Source organism: Bos grunniens, chromosome 6 (genome assembly GCF_055505025.1).
Source record: "Bos grunniens cultivar Pamir isolate PY7600 chromosome 6, Bosgru_T2T1.0, whole genome shotgun sequence".
NCBI lineage: Eukaryota > Metazoa > Chordata > Mammalia > Artiodactyla > Bovidae > Bos > Bos grunniens.
In genome coordinates, this window is record NC_141170.1 from 19,678,842 (window position 1) to 19,700,144 (window position 21,303).

At 42.9% G+C, this 21,303-nt stretch overlaps 1 protein-coding gene and 1 long non-coding RNA gene across 2 annotated transcripts in view; one reads left to right on the forward strand and one right to left on the reverse strand.

The window, feature by feature from the left end:
• LOC147370366 (placenta-specific gene 8 protein-like) overlaps positions 1-21,303 on the forward strand; it is a 77,819-nt gene that overhangs the window by 11,826 nt on the left and 44,690 nt on the right. The window contains exons 2-3 of the mRNA XM_086405008.1: positions 11,847-11,926; positions 16,164-16,346. Coding sequence (XP_086261134.1) covers positions 16,219-16,346 — 128 coding nt within the window. The 5' untranslated portion in view covers positions 11,847-11,926; positions 16,164-16,218. The remainder of the gene's footprint in view (positions 1-11,846; positions 11,927-16,163; positions 16,347-21,303) is intronic.
• LOC147370367 (uncharacterized) overlaps positions 3,826-21,303 on the reverse strand; it is a 48,060-nt gene continuing 30,582 nt past the window's right edge. Inside the window, exon 3 of the long non-coding RNA XR_015165224.1 lies at positions 3,826-4,334. This is a non-coding gene — a long non-coding RNA (uncharacterized LOC147370367). The remainder of the gene's footprint in view (positions 4,335-21,303) is intronic.

Genomic DNA, 21,303 nt, shown 5'->3' on the forward strand with positions numbered 1-21,303 from the left:
TATGGGCTTTGCCCACATGGTTCCAAAAGTCGACATTCATTGCAGAGCATTCTAGCCTATCACAGAGGAATTCCACATTCACTCTATTGATTTACTCAGGATCCTTCAGTTCAAGGGGCAAACTCTACTCTTTCTTTGCTCGTAGTTCTTTTACATTATTGTAAGAAAACACAAGGATGCATGCAGACTGATTTTTTTTTTAATTAATTTTTTATTGGAGTATAGTTGCTTCAGGGACTTTCCTGGTGGCTCAGATAGTAAAGCGTCTGTCTACGATGAGGGAGACCCGGGTTTGATCCCTGGGTCGGGAAGATCCCCTGGAGAAGGAAATAGCAATCCACTCCAGTAGTATTGCCTGGAAAATCCCATGGACAGAGGAGCTTGGTAGGCTACAGTGCATGGGGTTGCAAAGAGTCAGACATGACTGAACGACTCCACTTTCATGGTTGCTTCACAATACTGTTAGTTTCTACTGTACAACCAGATGAGTCACCCATACATATACATATATCCTCTCCCTTTTGGACTTCTTCCATTCCGGTCACCCCAGCTCATTAAGTAGAATTCCCTGTGCTATCTAGTACGTTCTCATTAGTTAACTATTTTATCTCAGTATGAATGGTGTATATGTGTCAGTCCCAATCTCCCAATTCCTTCCACCCCCCTTTCCTCCTTGGTATCCATGTATTTGTTCACTACATGTCTTTATTTCTGTTTTGCAAATAAGATGACCTATACCATTTCATACTGTTTGATTCTATGTATATTAAATTCTAGAATCAGCAAAATGAATCTATAATAGAGATCAGATCCATGGACACCTAAGGCAGGGTCGGGGATGACTGACTGCAGCAGGGCACAAGGATACTTCTGAGGTTGTTGAAAATATTCTATATCTTGACAGGTATGTACATTTGTTGAAGATCATCAAGCTGTCCAATTAAATAACATGCTTTTTTGTATATACTATCTCAATAAATTTGATTTTTAATTCCTTTTCATTGCCTTTGAAAATTTTCATAAGTATCATATCATTCCTGAAACTTGGCTTTCAAAAAGGCCACACTTTAAATTTAATCCTCTTCCATCTTTTGTGCATGTCCTGAATTAAACTCAGATTTTTATAGAGAATTTACTAGGCTGCCTAACTTTGTCTCTTTAGATAACTCTCCCTTTTCTTCCTATCCAAGATAATCCATGTTTGCAAGATTTAGAATTGGATGTTAAAGTACTTCTCCAAAACATTTGTCATCTTCCTTTTGGGGGTCTCTATCCAGGAAGTCCTACTATTTATCAAAAAAACTTTAGATCTGCCTTACCAAAGTCTAGAGTATGTATCTGACCACATCCAACTCTCCCTGACTATCATGAACTCTAGATAATTTGGTCATTCTCTTCCCATGAATTCATATCACTTCCACTTCTCTGCCCAGTTCCTTCTTGTGGCAAGCATTTGGTACTTACTTCCTCTACATTCTGAGAAAACTCCCACTTGAAAACACTTGGTGGCCCCTGGATCATGGCATTCTTAGATAAAAAGGACCTTACAGATCAGTAATGACCCGTTCATGTGTTATATAAGACATCCAAGCTTTTAAGGACTGATGTGTTTGCCCAAGTCAGGCAGTTAATAAAACTGCATTGAAATAACATCTCTCTCATCTCCTGTACTGTTGGGCAGGATGTTGATTTCATGAAAGCAACCAGCTGCTGGATGGATGGGGGCTGAATTTAGCCTGTGTTCTGCTTCCTTTGCCAAGGGGAGTCCTGCTTAGGGCCATAACCCTGCGTAGAAGAAAGGACCTCTCTCTAATTTTCATAAAAGTACCATTTGGCTAATAGTAGCTCTGATCTATGGAGAAGGCAATGGCACCCCACTCCAGTACTCTTGCCTGGAAAATCCCATGGACAGAGGAGCCTGGTGGACTGCAGTCCATGGGGTCGCTAAAAGTCGGACACGACTGAGCGACTTCACTCTCACTTCTCACTTTCATGCATTGGAGAAGGAAATGGCAACCCACTCCAGTGTTCTTGCCTGGAGAATCCCAGGGATGGGGGAGCCTGGTGGGCTGCCATCTATGGGGTCGCACAGAGTCGGACACGACTGAAGTGACTTCACAGCAGCAGCTCTGATCTATGACTACATTTTCTTCCAAATTATTTCAAATATAAACTTTTATTAGAAAAATTTTTTATTAGGAAGAGATTTTTATTTTGAAAGAATTAGTACCCTGTACCTTTCATGTTCCTAACAATTCTTACTGCATCATTTTCAAAAGCTATTGTGTGAATTCTTAAGGAATCCAGGACATTCCCAGATTGGATGTCTTTCACTTCAACTCCTTGAGAAACAGGGGCCCAGCTGCAGACCCAGCCCGGAATCTCAGGGCCCAAGACAGCTGGAAACGAGAAGGACTGGCCCAGGGCTACAGCATGGGAGCCAAGGAAGACTTAAGTCCCTCACCACATAAGGCAGCTTTCAGTTTCACACAAAGGGCCTAGTCCAAGGAGACCAGAACTTGATCCTAAGGGAGAGGTCTTGAGTAGAAGACAGGCAGAACAGACAAAGCAGTTCGGAAGCAGAGCCTGGAAAAGCTCCCTGAGACCATGAAATGTATCCTTGGGTAAGGTGCCTCCTCATGCCTTGGATGAGTCAGCAATAGTACGGAAGACCTAATAGACTAGTAAGGTCAATGCAAAAATGCCGCTGGAGGCCAGGAGGATTCAGTGTGAGCAGATGCCGATGTCCTGGGCTAAGTAGGACAAGACCCTGCATCCAGAGCCCAGGAAGGGCCCACTGGGCCAGACAGGAGCCCGCTGTAGGCCTGCCACCACTCCACTCGATGCTATGGGGATGCATACACCTTCCTTCTCCCAGCCGCCGTTTTGGCTAGGGGAAGAGGGAGACAGGAGCATGATTGAAAACCTGAGCTCTCACCCAAAAGAGGTTGGATGAACACAAAGTTGCCTCTGGTTACCTTTAAATGGAGAGCTGACGTTTGGGGATCTACCCTCATTCCATCACACCAACTCTCAGAACGAGAGAGAATAGTTATAGAAAAGAAGAATGCTGCATTTTTCTGACCCTTGAGTGCAGTTTACCCCAATACACTGGACCTTCTGATTCTAGAGGACATGCTGTGCACAATATCCAGGGATCACAGGGTCAAATTATAAGTTGTCAGTGTGAGTCTGTAGATGCTCGTGAGGTTGTTTTTTGTGCGTAAAAAAATTTCAGAGGTTACATTTTTTTTTTTAATATGAGCGATCTATGGTGATCTTTATTTATTTATTGCCATGCCACATGTGGGATCTTAGTTCCCTGACCAGGGATCGAACCAGTGCCCCTTGCATTAGAAGCTCAGAGTCTTAACCACTGAACTGCCAGGGAAATCCCTACACCTGTTTATAAAATTAATAGTTAATTTACTAAAGTTGAGTCTAAGAACTTAGTTTGCCTTAGGATTTTAAGTTCAACTGAAAATTTGTATTTTTATTTTATAAATATAGCAAATTTTAAAAGCCACTATGAAAGGCCTTAATTGTTATTTGATATCATTTCTAAATGGTATTTAATAAACTCCCTAAAATCTTTTGAAGTACCCTTATAAGTTTAATATGTTATTATCTTCAAAAATATATAATTATTTGATTAATCTCAAAATTTTCCTGGGAATTTACATCATGCATACAAATATGATAAACAACTTATAAACATGGTGATTTTTAATTTCTTAAGAGATCTACTAAGAACTTGACTTTAAATTGTGTCAAATCAATTATGCTCCCTTTGACATTTTAAAATAGAATCACAAGACTATTCTCTTATTTCAACAGGACAAATTCTCTTAAACTTTATTGGTACTTAGAACACTAAGTATGTGTAGGTTCTACATTAACACAGAAATATTAATACCATAGGTGTTATCCTCTTAAACATTTCTATTTTAAAATCTAAATCTTCCCAGGGTTGAAAGATGATGGGTACTGTATTTGTTGGCTCAGGCTGCCATAACATAACACCACAGACTGGGGGGCCTAGACAGCAAAATTCATTTTCTCATAGTTCTGGAGGCTAGAAGTCCAAGATCAAGGTGTCTGCAGATGCAGTGTCTTCTGAGGCCTCGCTCCTAGGCTTGCAGAGGGCCACCATCTCTCTGTGTCTTGAGGTGCTCTGTCCGCTGTAAGCGTGCATCCCTGAGGTTTCTTGTTTGTCCAGATTTCCTAAGGACAGTCATGGGGGACTTCCCTGGTGATCCATTGGTTAAGACTTCACCTTCCAATGCAGGGGGTGCTTGTTCAATTCCTGGTCGGGGGACTAAGATCCCACATGCCTTAGGGCCAAAAAATCAAAACATAAAACAGAAGCAATATTGTAACAAATTCAATGAAGACTTTAAAAATGATACACACCCCCCCCCCAAAAAAAAAAAAAAAGGACACCGATCATGTCAGAGTCCATCCTTATATTCTCATTTCAACTTAAATGCATGCTAAGTCGCTTTAGTTGTGTCCAACTTTCAGATGTTCTAGCTGGATTTAGAAAAGGCAGAAGAATCAAAGATCAAATTCAACATCCATTGGATCATAGAAAAAGCAAGAAAATTCCAGAAAAACATCTACTTCTGCTTCACTGATTACGCTAAAGCCTTTGACTGTGTGTGTGGATCAGAACAAACTGTGGGAAATTCTTCAAGAGCTGGGAATACCAGACCACATTACCTGCCTCCTGAGATATCTGTATGCAGGTCAAGAAGGAACAGTTAGAACTGGACATGGAACAACAGACTGGTTCCAAGTTGAGAAAGAAGTGTGTCAAGGCTGTATATTGTCCCCCTGCTTATTTAACTTATATGAAGATTACATCATGTGAAATGCCAGACTGGATGAAGCATGAGCTGGAATCAAGATTGCCAGGAGAAATATCAATAACCTCAGATATGCAGATGACACCACCCTTATGGCAGAAAGTTGAAGGGGAACTAAAGAGCTTCTTGATGAAAGTGAAAGAGGAGAGTGAAAAAGTTGGCTTAAAACTCAACATTCAAAAAACAAAGATCGTGGCATCTGGTCCCATCACTTCATGGAAAATAGATGGAGAAGCAATGGAAACAGTGACAGACTTCCTTTTCTTGGGCTCCAAAATTACTGCAGATGGTGACTGTAGACATGAAATTAAAAGACGCTTAGTCCTTGGCAATGGCACCCCACTCCAGTACTCTTGCCTGGAAAATCCCATGGATGGAGGAGCCTGGTAGGCTGCAGTCCATGGGGTCGATAAGAGTCAGACACGACTGAGCGACTTCACTTTCACTTTTCACTTTCATGCATTGGAGAAGGAAATGGCAACCCACTCCAGTATTCTTGCCTGGAGAATCCCAGGGACGGGGGAGCCTATTGGGCTGCCGTCTATGGGGTCGCACAGAGTTGGACACAACTGAAGCGACTTAGCAGCAGCAGCAACTCCTTGGGAGAAAAGCTATGACCAACCTAGACAGCATATTAAAAAGCAGAGACATTACTTTGCTAACAAAGGTCTGTCTAGTCAAAGCTATGGTTTTTCCAGTAGTCGTGTATGGATGTGAGAGTTGGACTGTGAAGAAAGCTGAGCGCCGAAGAATGGATGCTTTTGAACTGTGGTGTTGGAAAAGACTCTTGAGAGTCCCTTGGACTGCAAGGAGATCAAACCAATCAATCCTAAAGGAAATCAATCCTAAATATTCATTGTAAGGACTGATGCTGAAGCTAAAACTCCAATACTTTGACCACCTGATGTGAAGAATCGACTCACTGGAAAAGACCCTGATGCTGGGAAAGATTGAAGGCAGGAGGAGAAAGGGACAAGAAGATGAGAGTTGGATGGCATCACCGACTCAATGAACATGAGTTTGAGCAAGCTCTGGGAGTTGGTGATGTACAGGGAAGCCTGGCGTGCTGCAGTCCATGGGGTCACAAAGAGTCAGATATGACTGAGCAATTGAACTAAACTGACTGATTCGAGCTAAGAAACCACACCCTTCACACTGATGTGTCTTAAAATATACAATTTAACTTTAATTTGCTTAAATTTTTCTTTATTTGTTGCTATTCATTCAGTGGCTCAGTCTTGTCTGACTCTTTGGGACCCCATGAACTGTAGCAAGCCAGGTTCCCCTGTCCTTCACTGTCTCCTGGAGTTTGCCCAAACTCATGTCCATTGAGTCAGAGATGCTGTCTAACCATCTCATCCTCTGCCAACCCCTTCTCCTTTTGCCTTCAATCTTTCCCAGCATCAGGGTCTTTTCCAATGAGTCGGTTCTTCACATCAGGTGGCCCAAGTATTGGAGCTTCAGCTTCAACATCAGTCTTTCCAATGAACATTCAGCATTGGTTTCCTTTAGGATTGACTGGTTTGATTTTCTTGCTGTCCAAGGGATTCTCAAGAGTCTTCTCCAGCAACACAATTTGGAAGTATCAGCTCTTCAGTGCTCAGCCTTCAAGATGGTCCAATTCTCACATCCGTACATGACTACTGGAAAAACTATATGTATTTATTTATTTTTGTTGGTCCTGGGTCTTCGTTACTGTGCGTGGGTTTCCTCCAGTTGCAGCGAGTGGGTGCTACTCCTTGCTGCGGTGCCAAGGACTTCTCATTGCAATGCTTTCTCTTGTTACTGAGCACAGACTCTAGGCATACAGCTTCAGTAGCTGTGGCACATGGGCTCAGCAGTTGCAGCACGCAGCCTCTAGAGCGCAGACTCCGTAGCTGTGGCGCGTGTGAGCTTAGTTGCTCTCCAGCATGTGGCATGTTCCCAGACTGGGGACCAAACCCGTGTCTTCTGCATTGGCAGGAAGATTCTTATCCACTGCACCACCAGGGATGTCCAATTTGCTTAAATTCTAAACATACTTTCTCATTACTGAGTACCACACATGTCCCCCAAATTTAACATGTTGATGTGTTATTTATTGCTCATAACCCACAACTAGTGATTGAAAATAATAGACATTTATTATTTCAGAGTGTCTGTGGTCAGGAGTTCTGGGTTGGTTCAGCCAGGAGGTTCTGGGTTTGTCAGCCTGGGCTTCAGTACTGTCGAGGCTGGATGGGGAAGGATCTGCTTCAGAGCTCTCACGTGGCTGTGGGCAGGCCTTAGGTCCTTGCCACATGGGCCTCTTCACAGAGTCACCACAGAACAGGGCAGCTGGCTCCCTGCAGTGTAAGTCAGCCAAGAGGAAGGGAGAGGAAGCCCCCCAAAAGCCACAGTCTTTTTACAATGTAATCTCAGAAATGACATCCCATAATTTCTGCCATATTCTATTCACTAGAAGTAAGTCACTCAGTTCAGATCAGTTCAGTCGCTCAGTAGTGTCCGACTCTTTTCGACCCCATGAATCGCAGCACGCCAGACCTCCCTGTCCATCACCAACTCCCGGAGTTTACCCAAACTCACGTCCATCAAGTCAGTGATGCCATCCAGCCATCTCATCCTCTGTCGTCCCCCTCTCCTCCTGCCCCCAATCCCTCCCAGCATCAGGGTCTTTTCCAATGAGTCAACTCTTCGCATGAGGTGGCCAAAGTATTGGCGTTTCAGCCTCAGCATCAGTCCTTACAATGAACACCCAGGACTGGTGTCCTTTAGGATAGACAGGTTGGATCTCCTTGCAGTCCAATGGACTCTCAAGAGTCTTCTCCAACACCACAGTTCAAAAGCATCAATTCTTTAGCACTCAGCTTTCTTCACAGTCCAACTCTCACATCCATACATGACAACCAGAAAAACCATAGCCTTGACTAGACGAACCTTGGTTGGCAAAGTAATGTCTCTGCTTTTGAATATGCTATCTAGGTTGGTCATAACTTTCCTTCCAAGGAGTAAGTGTCTTTTAATTTCATGGCTGCAATCACATCTGCAGTGATTTTGGAGCCCCAAAAAATAAAGTCTGACACTGTTTCCACTGTTTCCACATCTATTTCCCATGAAGTGATGGGACCAGATGCCATGATCTTAATTTTCTGAATGTTGAACTTTAAGCCAACTTTTTCACTCTCCTCTTTCACTTTCATCAAGAGGCTTTTTAGTTCCTCTTCACTTTCTGCCATAAGGGTGTCACTAGGTCCACCCTAAACGTAAGGGGAGGGGACATGAAATACCAAGGGCAGGATCATTGAGGATTGCCCTAACGGCTACCTACCATAATTGATAACTATGAAAGTGAAAGTGTGAGTTGCTCAGTCGTGTCCAACTCTTGATGACTCTGTGGACTGTAGCCCACCAGGCACCTCTGTCCATGGAATTGTCTAGGCAAGAATATTGGAGTGGGTTGCCATTTTCTTCTCCAGGGGATCTTCCCGACCCAGGGATCAAACCCTGGGTCTCCTGCACTGCAGGTAGATTCTTTACCATTTGAGCCCACAGGGAAGCCCTTGAACCTACCATAATTGATAACTATATTTCAACACAATTGCTTTTCTTTGTAATTCAGTGTGTTTTATTTTTGGCATTAAAATCATTACTCTAAGAAAGGGTCCAAAGCCTTCTCCAGCTGTATGTAACATGTATATAGGCTAAGAGATCCTACTCTAATGCCAGACAGATCAGAGTTCAATCCCTGCCTCACCTACCAGCCAGGCAGACCTTCAGCAATTATTTCCCCTTGCAAGCATTGGTTGATTTAACAGTAAGATAAAGATAATAATAGTGTAGGCTTCTCAGGTGGTGGTAGTGGTAAAGAATCTTCCCACCAACACAGGAGATGTAAGAGATGTAGGTTCAATTCCTGGGTTGGGAAAATCCCTTGGAGGAGGGCATGGCAACCCACTCCAGTATTTTTGCCTGAAGAATCCCATGGACAGAGGAGTCTGGTGGGGTACCACCCATTGGGTCATAAAGAGTTGGACGTGACTGAAGTGACTTAGCACACACACAATAATAGTATGTATCACAGACATGTTGTAGGGATTAAATGAGATCCTGCATATAAAACATTAACATTCTGCTTGGGCATATTCAGTTCAGTTTAGTTCAGTCGCTCAGTCATGTCTGGCTCTTTGCAACCCCATGAACCACAGCATGCCAGGCCTCCCTGTCCATCACCAGCTCCTGGAGTCCACCCAAACTCATGTCCATTGAATTAGTGATGCCATCCAACCATCTCATCCTCTGTCATCCCCTTCTCCTCCTGCCTTCAATCTTTCCCAGCATCAGGGTCTTTTCAAATGAGTCAGTTCTTTGCCATCAGGTGGCCAAAGTATTGGAGTTTCAGCTTCAATATCAGTCCTTCCAATGAACACCCAGGACTGATCTCGTTTCGAATGGACTAATTGGATCTCCTTGTAGTCCAAGGGACTGTCAAGAGTCTTCTCCAATATATTAAGATCCAATAAATGATAGCTATTATCAGTATAGAAAACAATGTGTCTAAATCTCACACATATGCATAGTCTTCTATTTCACATAATTACAAAGCCCCAGGTCATGTTTATTAATGATTGTGATCCACTCTTTCCCCCTGTTATATTCTTTAAATATCTTAAGAAACATATGTGATGAAGACCAATGTCTGTACCTGCTCCGGCACCAAGAAAGCCATGTATTAATAAAATGAAGTATTATTACAGCCAGAAGTGTGAATACAAATGACATCAGTGTAAGAACCAAATGCTGGGCCTAACTCTTCCTTTGGGTGAGGATGTATAACTCAGAAGCTTCTTGCTGAAAGAATCTCAAGCCTGACAATTTGCATTTTCAATCAGTAGAACTCCTGCTATGCAGGACATGGGTAAATAGTGGGAGGAGAATTGAGGGAAGATCAGTCTTTCCAACCCACTCCAGTATCCTTGCCTGGAGAATCCCATGGACAGAAGAGCTTGGCGGGCTATGGTCCATAGGGTCTCAAAGAGTCGGACACAACCGATACAACTCAGCACCCACGATTTTGCCAACTAGCTGTTCCTCCCTGCCGTCGCAGTTCAGAGAAGAAGAGGCCAGGAAGGGATTGCAGCTACACTGTTATCATGTCATCTGTTTGTAAAAGTCTTAACAGAAGATATTGGAAACCCAAGAGAAAGTCAGGAATGGTTCTCCGTGTGTTCACTCTTGGGAGTCTGAAAATCAGGAAGGTGAGTTTTGAAAGAAGCAGTCCCTGTGCTCTTGCAAGTTCCAACCTAGAGAACCTGGTCTAGAAATTGCTGGACTGCACTAAAGGAGTCTCTGTTCCACCTGGTGTTCTCACCTGGGGTGGCCCTGATTCACCAGCATTCACTCTGATCAAGAAGTGGTGTGAGTCACCACGGAGAAGAAAGCACATTTAGATGTTAAGTTTCAATTTCCCAGAAACCAAGAAGGCAAACTGAAAATACTTTGTTCCTCTCTTCTCACCAGCCTTCCCCTGCAAGCTTGCTCTCATTTCCTGGGTACAGTTTTTTCAAAACCATGAGAGAATTGGATTTGAAGTACCTTGATTAGTACTGGAATTAATATTAAACCATTTAGGCAAAGGGTACATGGGATCTCTCTGTATTATTTCCTACAACTGATGTGAATCAACAGTTATCTCAAAATAAAAAGTGTGATTTAAAAAACCAAGCTTCTCAGAATGTACTGTGACAGGAAGAAAGAACAATCTCCACTCCTCAAAAAAAAAAAAAGAAAGAAAGAAAGAAAGAAAACCATTCTGAAAAATCACCTTTCTGTTATTTTGTTAGATGATCTTCCTCAGTCAAGCTACACATAGATGCCATTCTGTGCCGGGTGGAAACCTGTGCAACAGAAAATGACATCTGGACTTCCCTGGAGTCCAGTGGTTAAGACACCATGCTTCCAGTGCAAGGAGTGTGGGTTCAGTCCCTGGTAGGGGAACTTAGATCTTGTATGCCGTGTGGCTAGACCCCCCCCCAAAAAAAAGAAGGTGACACCTGCACCTCTCTTCTCCTTCCCACTTACCAAACCGACAAGTTCCTTATCGACAACTGTGTGGACTATCTCTGGTGGTATAAACAAGAGCTGCTAAGAGTATTTGCCCCAGAGAGGAGGACAGGGGAGGGGCCCAGGAGAAAAAGGAAGATAAGCCTATCAAGAGAGATCCTTTTAAACTTTTGAATTTTATTTCATGTGTACATAACTACTCCAAAGATGATCCCCCAATCTCACACAGCCTCCGAAGGTCCTGCACAAACATGACCAGCTCTGTGAGCCTCTCCCGTCCTACTGGTTTGAACTCAGCAGCCCCTTCTCTGTGTTTCATAGCTCTCCAGTTGGCTGTTGGCTGAAAGACCTGAGAACTTTTAAAACAAGTGCCCATGTTCGGGCCACTCCCCAGACCAACTGAATGAGAACCCCGGTGGAGGGAAAGTCAGTAGGGATGTTTAAAAAAAAATTCCCCAGGAAATAGCGATGCAGATGTAGAGAATGGATACGTGATGCAGTGTGGGAAGGGGAGTGTGGGACGAACTGAGAGAGTACCATGTGTAAAACAGCTAGCTAGTGGGCACCGGGCGTATAGCACATGGAGCTCAGCTTGCTGCTCTCTGATGACTTGGAGGGGTGGGATAGGGAAGTGGGGGGTGGTGGTGGGAGGGAGGCTCAAGAAGGAGGGGACATGTGCATACATATAGCTGATTCACTTTGTTGTTCAGCAGGAACTAAAGCAACATCGTAAAGCAATTATACGCCAATAAAAAAATAATAAAAAGAAAAACATGTAAAAAAAACTTCCCGGGTGATGGTAATGCCTAGGATTAAGAACTTCTGCTCTGGAGCTTTATGGAGCCAAGACGCAAACACTCGCCCTAAAAGTAAACAGTGAATTAATGGTTACAAAAATGAAAAACACTCACACACCTTGTATTTCATTTCTGTCTCCAGAGCAACTCCGTGAGCTGAGCATCGTTGCCCTACTGCTCAGAAGAGGATGGGAAGAGTCACAGTGCTGCAAGTTACCAAGGGTCTCTATTTCTTTGTACTTCCCTGAGTCTGAAACTGGATTTCATATTCTACACCCAAACCCTAGCACAGCACCTCACACACTGGTGGTAGTCAACCAGTTTCTCAGCAAAGGGAAAAGGAACAGTCCAGCAGCAGGAAGCGTCTCAGCCATGCAGGGCTCCACCGGCAGCTCACCTGAGAGGCTTCCCAGAACAGGAATAAGTGTTGATTTTCCTGTACCTCAGCTGTCTGTGTGTGTCTGTGCCAAGTTGCTTCAGTCGTGCCGACTCTATAAGACCTCATGGACTGCAGCCCTCCAGGCTCCTCTGCCTAAAGGAGTCTCCAGGCAAGAATACAGGAGTGGGTTGCCATGTCCTCCTCCAGGGGATCTTCCTGCAGTGGCAAGCGGGTTCTTTACCGCTAGCGCCACCTGGGAAGCCCAGCAGCTTGTTACTGCTGCTGCTGCTGCTAAGTCACTTCAGTCGTGCCCACCAGGCTCCCCCGTCCCTGGGATTCTCCAGGCAAGAACAGTGGAGTGGGTTGCCATTTCCTTCTCCAATGCAGGAAAGTGAAAAGTGAAAGTGAAGTTGCTCAGTCATGTCCGACTCTTAGCGACCCCATGGACTGCAGCCTACCAGGCTCCTCTGTCCATGGGATTTTCCAGGCAAGAGTACTGGAGTGGGGTGCCATGCTTGTTAACACGTGTCAGATCACCACAGTTGCATGTTCAAAATGTGTATTCCTGGGCCCTGGATTTACTGAACCAGGATGTCTCAGGATGACATTTAGGGATATCTAATTTTTCAAATACATATTTCTGTGTGTGTGCATTGGTTAAATACACATAACACTCATCACTGTGACCGTTCTTAAGTGCACGGCTCAGTGGCGTTAAGTATATCCACAATGATGTGTAGCCATCCTCGCCATCCATCTCTCAGGACTGTCCATCTTCCTAAACGGAAATTCTGTACCCATTAAACAATCATTTCCCAAGCCCCTGGCAACCTCCATTCCACTTTCTGTCTCTGTGGGTTTGACCACATTAGACACCTCATCGACTCAATGGACATGAGTTTGACCAAACTCTGGGAGATAGCGAAGGACAGGGAAGCGTGGCGTGTGCAGTCCATGGGGTCACAAAGAGTCAAACATGACTTAGCGACTGAACAACAACAAAAAGTAGAATGACACAGGATTTGCCTTTTTGTGGCTGGTCTATTTCACTTAGGATAATATCTTTAAGGTTCATCCACATTGTATCATATGACAGAACTTACTTTTTAAAAGGCTGAGTAATATTTCGTTTTACATATATGACATATTTTCTTTATGCCTTCACCCCTCAGAGGACATTGGGACTGCTTCTCCTTTTTCTTCTTGGCTATTGTAAATACTCCACAATGAACATGGATGTGTAAATATCTCTTTGAGTTCCCATTTTCAGTTTTGTTGATATATATACACAGAAGTAGAATTGCTGAGTTACATAGTAATTCTATTTTTAGGTTTTTGAGGAACTTCCCTACTGGTTTCTATAGTGGCTGGACCATTTTAGATTCCCATCAATAATATGCAAGGATCCAATCTCTCTACATCCTGCCAGCACTTGTTATTTCCTTTCTTTTTTTTTTTTTCTTTTGGTAGTGGCCATCCTAATAGATGTGAGGTGATATCTCATCGTGGTTTATATTTGCATTTCCATGATGGTTAGTAATCTTGAGTATCTTTTCATACACTTGTTGGCTGTCTGTGCATCTTCTTTGGAGAAATGTTTGTTCAAGTCCTTTGCCCATTTTTGAATTGGGTTTGGGGGGGTTGTTGTTGTTGTTGAGTTCTTAATATTCTAAATATTAACCCCTTATCAGATATATGATTTGCAAATATTTTCTCCCAACCTTGTATGTTGCTTTTTTACTCTGCTGAACAGAACTGAACAGACATTTTAACACTTGATGTATTTGCATTTCGGAGAAGGCAATGGCACCCCACTCCAGTACTCCTGCCTGGAGAATCCCATGGATGGAGGAGCCTGGTAGGCTGCAGTCCATGGGGTCGATGAGGGTCGGATACGACTGAGCAACTTCACTTTCACTTTTCACTTTCATGCATTGGAGAAGGAAATGGCAACCCACTCCAGTGTTCTTGCCTGGAGAATCCCAGGGACAGGGGAGCCTGGTGGGCTGCCGTCTATGGGGTCACACAGAGTTGGACACGACTGAAGCGACTTAGCAGCAGCAGTATTTGCATTTGTCTATTTTCACTTTTGTTGTCTGTGCTTTTGGCATCATACTGGGAAATCATTCTGAAATACAATATCATAATGTATGACAGGTTTTCTTCTAGGATATTTATAGCTTTAAGTCTTATATCTAGGTCTTTAATGCATTTTGAGTTACTTTTTGTATATAGCATAATGTCAGGGTCCAATTTCATTTTTGTGCCTGTGGATATCCAGTTTTCTCAGCATCATTTACTGAAGAGACTCTCCTTTTCCCATTGTGGTTTTGAAGATATTTTGACCATATATTATATATGATGGTTTATTTCTGGGCTGTCTGTTCTATTCCACTGGTCTGTGTGTCTATTTTTATGCCAGTACTATATGATTTTGTTTAATATATCTTTGTAATATATTTTGAAATCAGAAATTATAAGGCCCACAGCTTTATTTTTCTTTCTCAAGAAGGTTTTGAATACAAGGTGCTTTGAGATTCTATATGAATTTTAGGACGGACTTTTCTATTTCTACCATTGGGATTTTGATGAGGATTTCATTAAATCTGTGGATTGATTTGGACAGTGTTCAGTTTTAACAATGTTAAGTCTTCCAATCTAAGAACATGGGATATCTTTTTATTTACTTATGTATTTTTAAGTTTGTTTCACAGCATTTTGTAATTTACAGTGCATGTCTTTTGACTCCTTCAGTTCAGCTCAGTTCAATCACTCAATCCTGTCTGACTCTTTATGAACCCATGGGCTATACCACGCCAGGCTTCCCTGTCCTTCACCAGCTCCCGGAGCTTGCTCAAACTCATGTCCATCGAGTTGGTGATGCCATCCAACCATCTCATGCTCTGTCATCCCCGGCTCCTCCTGCCTTCAATCTTGCCCAGCATCAGGGTCTTTTCCAATGAGTCAGTTCTTTATATCAGGTGGCCAAAGCTTCAGCTTCAGCTTCAGCATCAGTCCTTCAAATGAATATTCAGGACTGATTTCCTTTAGGATGGACTGGTTGGATCTCCTTGCAGTCTGGGGGACTCTCAAGAGTCTTCTCCAACACCACAGTTCAAAGGCATCATTTCTTTAGAGCTCAGCTTTCTTTATGTTCCAGCTCTCACTGCCATACATGACTACTGGAAAAACCATAGCTTTGACTAGATGGACTTCTGTTGGCAAAGTAATGTCTCTGCTTTTGAGTATGCTGTCTAGGTTTGTCACAGCTTTTCTTCCAAGGAGCAAGCGTATTTTAATTTCATGTCTGCAGTCACCATCAGCAGTGATTTTGGAGCCTTAGTTAAATTTTGACTCCTTAGTTAAATTTATTTCCAAGTAATTTAATATTATTGATGCTATTAGTATTTAAGTGGAATTCCTTTTTAAATTTCATTTTCAGATTGTTCATTGTTGGTGTATAGAAATGCAACTGATATTTGTGCGTTAACTTTGTACCCCACAATTCTGTTGGTTTTTTTATTGGAATATAGTTGCTCTACAATGTTGTATTAGTTTGCAGTGCACAGTGAAGTGATTCACTTCACAGTCACAGTGAAGTGAATATATGTATACATATATCCCCTCCCTGGTGGAGTCTTTAGCGTTTTCTACATATAAGATAATGTCTGTGAATAGAAGTATTTTATTTCTTCCTTTCCAATTCGAATGCCTTTTATTTCTCTATCTTGCTTAATTGTCTGGCTAAGACATCCAGTATTATTTTAAATAGAAATGGTTAGAATGGGGATGTTTGCCTTGTTTCTGATTTTAGAGGGAAGGCTTTCAGTTTTTCACCATTGGGGTGTGATATTAGCTATGGACTTTTCACATATAGCCTTTATTATGTTCAGGTAATTTCCTTCTAAGGCTGATTTGTTAAGTTCATGAAAAGGTATTGCTACTGCTGCTGCTGCTGCTAAGTCACCTCAGTCGTGTTCAATTCTGTGCAACCCCATAGATGGCAGCTCCCCAGGCTCCCCTGTCTCTGGGATTCTCCAGGCAAGAGTACCAGAGCCGCCATTTCCTTCTCCAATGCAGGAAAGTGAAAAGGGGAAGTGAAGTCGCTCAGTTGTGTCCGACTCTTCGCGACCCCATGGACTGTAGCCTATCAGGCTCCTCCGTCCATGGGATTCTCCTGGCAAGAATACTGGAGTGGGTTGCCATTTCCTTCTCCCGAAAAGGTATTGGATTTCGTCAAGTACTTTTCCTGCATCAGTTGAGGTAATCTTCTGAGTTTTTCCTTCATTCTGTTAATATAATGTATTGGATTGACTGATTTTTGTATGTTTAACTATCCTTGCATTCCAGAGATAAATCTCACTTAGACATGGTGTATAATCCTTTCAATGTGTTATTTAATTCAGTTTGCTGGTATGTTGCTGAGAATTCTTACCTCAACATTTATCAGAGGTATCAGTCTGTAATTTTTTTTTCTTTTAGTATCTTTGTTCAATTTTGGCATCTGGGTAATGCTAAAATCATAAGTTGAATTTGGAAGGGCTCCCTTCTCTTTCTTTTGGAGAAGAATTTGAAAACTAATGTTAATTCTTCTTTAAATATTCTGTAGCATTCTCCAGCCATTTAGTCCTGAGCTTTTCTTTGTTGGGAGGTTTATGATTGCTAATTCAATTCTCATACTAATTATCAGTCTGTTTAGGTTTTTTATTTCTTCATGATTTAGTCTTGCTGGGTTGTATGTTTCCAGAAGTTGATCTCTTAGGTTATCCAGTTTATTAGCATATAATTGTTGCAAGTAGTCTCTTATAATCCATTTTATATCTGTGATACCAGTTATAGTGTCTCCTTTTTCATTTCTGATTCTTGTTTTTTGAGTTTTCTCTTTTTTCTCTTAGTCTAACTGAAGGTTTGACAATTTAATGGGCTAAAAAAACCCAACTCTTACTTTTGTCATTTTTTTTCTTTTGTTTTTCTATTTTATTTATTTTTGCTCTAGGCTTTATTAGTCATTCCTTCTGGTAATTTTGGGTTTTGCTTTTTCTTATTATTCTAGTTTCTTGAGGTATAAATTTAGGTTTTTGATTTGAGATTTTTCTACCCACGCCAGTATTCTTGGGCTTCCCTTATGGCTCAGCTGGCAAAGAATCTGCCTGCAATGCAGGAGACCTGGGTTCGATCCCTGGGTTAGGAAGATCCCCCTGGAGAAGGGAACGGCTACCCACTCCAGTATTCTGGCTTGGAGAATTCCATGGACTGTATAGTCCATGGGGCTGCAAAGAGTCAGACACGGCTGAGCGACTTTCACTTTCACTTCATTTTTAACATACAGGCATTTCCCTCTTAGTTGTATTTGCTGCATCCCATAGATTTTGCAACGCTGTGCTTTTGTTTTAATTTGTCTCAATGTATTTCCTAATTTCTCTTGTGATTTACTCTTTGACCCATTGGTTCAGAGCTAACTTCCTAGTTTTATGGGGGAAATTTTCTATCTGAGTGAGATCAGGAACAAGGCAGGGCAGAGCTCTGCTTACGCGTGGCATGGACTTGGAAGACTCAGGCATTGAGATACCCACAATCTGGGGAAGGGTCATTAGAACCAGCCATGGAGACCATGTGGCTTGTTGAGTATCTTGACATTATGTGTGCATTTCTGGCTCTGTCCAGACGAATCTTTGGTTTGTGGTACAGTGGCTATTCCCAGAGCCCAACACAGCTGTGTTGGTACCTAATCTTGTTCCCACACTCAGAGAGAATTAACCATAGGCATAGAGACGGTCTGGAGACAGGCACTCAAACAAATCACAGTCTTCAGTCTTCACCTTTCTCCTCTCCTCTCTCCTTTCATTCAAACAGGATGAGAGAAAGAGTGAATAATACACCACGTGCTTTATATGCATTACCTCATTGATATCTCACTAAGTATTACTATCCTCATTTTATAGCTGAGAGAACTGAAGCTCACAAAGGTTTAGTAATTTGCTCAATCAATGCTGACTAAGTAGACAGTAAGAGGAAGAGATTGGATCTCAAAATATGTTCTTTTTGGGTCTAACACCCAGACTCTTCTTTCTCTTATTTATTAAACAGATACCTAGTATGTGTTTCCCTGTACTAGGCACTCAGAAAGCTACAAAGAAAAACAAAATATGATTCCTGGAACCCAAGAAAACCACTGCCAGAAAAATAGATACCAAACCTGTAAATACGAGAGGCTTTTTTTAAAAGTGCGGTGATGGGTAAATACTATGGGAGCACAGAGAAGCAGGGATTATAGGGTGTAAATAGAGAGACATCTCACATTAGGGCAGGATTTTACCAGGAAAAAATGAGGAGGAAGAATTTTTTTTTAATTTAATAAAATGCCAGACAGTAAAGATTTTAGGCTCTGCAAGCCAGACAATCTCTGCTGTAGCTACTCAACTCTGCTATGGTAGCACGAAAGCAGACAAAGTCCAAATGAAAATGAATGAACGTGGTTGTATTCCAGAAACCTAATTTACAAAAACAAGGAGGCAGCTGGATTTTGCCTGGGTCAGAGTTTGAAGATCCCTACAAAATCAATGATTAAAGCAGGGAAGAGATCAAATCTTTGTTCTAGAAAGAACACTCTGGGCAAGGTAAAAGAAAGAGTTCATGTTCTCATCATCTTTTTCCTTGGAGTAGTTCAGGAAAATTTGCACCGAGGTTGACCTAAAGGAGGCATCTCTGGTAGCTCAGCTGGTAAAGAATCTGCCTGCAATGCAGGAGACCCCAGTTCGATTCCTGGGCCAGAAAGGTCTCCTGGAGAAGGGATAGGCTACCAACTCCAGTATTCTTGGGCTTCCCTGGTGGCTCAGGCAGTAAAGAATCTGCCTGCAATGTGGGTGACCTGGGTTCAATCCCTGGGTTGGGAGGATTCCCTGGAGGAGGACATGACAACCCACTCCAGTATTCTTGCCTGGAGAATCCTCATGGGCAGAGGAGCCTGGCAGGCTATCGTCCATGGAGTCGAAATTGCAAAGAGTCTGACATGACTGAGTGACTAAGCACAGCACAGACCTAAGGGCCTGGGATTTTGTGAGATGAGGAAGGTAGTATTCAGGGTGTTTTCACACAGTTCTCTCACTCCCTTCTCACTTGGCCTCCCGGTCCCGTTTCCTCCTATATATTTTAACCTGTTCCCCTTTTGAAGGGGTGTAGAATTGCTAGATTTAGCAAATAAAAATACAGGAGACCTAGTTAAATTTGAATTTCAGATAAACAAAAGATAATTTTTAGTGTAAGTATGTCTCATGCAATATTTGGGACACACTTTTACTAAAAGTGTATTCATTGTTTATCCGAAATTCAGACTTAACTAGGGACCCTGTATTTGTTTCATTCTTCTCACTTTATGTTTTTATTTTTTTTGGCTGTGCTGGGTCTTCATTGCTGCAGGGGGCCCTTCATTGCAGTACACGGGCTTCTCAAGTTATGGCACACCAGGGGCTCCAGAGCACATGGGTTCAGTAGTTGCAGAACAAGGGCTTCTCTTATTGCAGCATACAGGCTTAGATACCCCACCACATGTGGGATCTTAGTTCTCAGTGAAGTGCAAGTTGCTCAGTCGTGTCCGACTCTTTGCAACCCCATGGACTATACAGTCCATGGAATTCTCCAGGCCAGAATACTGGAGTGGGTAGCCTTTCCCTTCTCCAGGGGATCTTCCCAACCCAGGGATCGAACCCAGGTCTCCCACATTGCAGGCAGATTCTTCACCAGCCAAGCCACAAGGGCCCAAGAATACTGGAATGGGTAGCCTATCCCTTCTCCAGGAGATCTTCCTGACTCAGGAATCAAACCGGGGTCTCCTGCATTGCAGGTGGATTCTTTACCAACTAAGCTATCAGGGAAGCCCCTAGTTCCCAGACCAGGGATCAAACCCATGTCCCATGCATTAAAAGGCAGATTCTTATCTACTGGATCACCAGGGAAGTCCCGGGGCCCTGTATTTTATTTGGCAATGCTACTGGTAATGCTCCTTCAGTCAGAGTTCCTCAAAATTTTAAAGAAATGTAAGAGGACAGGCTCAGCATACCGTGATGTCTAGATTGGGTTGTGACTGATGGGGACACGTGAATAGCAGGTAGGTGTGGGTAGGACAGTAGAGTAAAGCCTAGTAAGGTGAGTATTAAGGTAGATTCCAGAGAAGTCCAAAGGTTGAAGAAAGTGGGTGGGGGGGAATGCTGATGAGAGGTTTCTGAGAAGCCTGTGAAACACAGCCTGGGCTCGGAAGCGGAGTAAGTGTAAGAGTAGTGCATTTTATAATTCCTTCCGTGTGAACAGAGCTTTACAACTTCACAGCAGTTATCTCCATTGACTCTTGCAGGAACCTTTCAGAGAGAGGGCATGACTCATTGATCTCAATGAAAAATGAGGAAACAAAAGACTCAATATAGGTCAGGCAAGTTCCCTTGGATAACCTTGGTGAATGGTCCTGCTGAGACTCAAACAAGGCCTTTGACTACACTTCACTTCCTCTGCTTTCTGAATGTTTGTTCTACGGTCAAAGGAGTTAATCAGAGTGGTAAGAAGCAGCAACACCAGCATCAGCAGCTAACATTTATTGACCACTTACCTGGTGCCAGTTCTAGGTGCCTTGTATATTTACTCACTTCTCACAGTATCCTGATGAGGTAGGTATTATTACCATCATCAATGTATAACTGGCACAGAGAGATAGAGCAAATCATTCAAGACGATACAGAATGAGAATTCAGGTCCAGTTATTCTAGTTCAAGAGCCCAAGTAGCTGATGGGTTGCCATTTCCTTCTCCAGGGGATCTTCCTGACCCAGGGATCAAACCCAGGTCTCTCACCTTGCAGGCAGACGCTTTAACCTCTGAGCCACCAGGGAAACCCGATGAAGACTCAGTTCTCCTTAACCAAACTTCGGTCAGGCTCCTCTGAGACATCTTCCCCACCAGGTCTCAGCCTTGTCCCTGTCCTGTTCTTGCTGAGTCCAGTGCAGCAAGAATCTTGCTAAGTCCGTTTAGAGAGAATTCCTCACCTTTAATATATATATGACTTTTGATTGCACTGTGGGGCATGTGGGATTTTAGTTCTCTGGCCAGGGATTGAACCGGTGCCCCTTGCAGTGGAGGCTCAGAATCTTAACTACCGGCCTACCAAGGAATCCCTCCCTGACCTTTATATCTGATCAAATTCCTCCTCCCCCTCCTCCCCCACAGTTATCGCATCA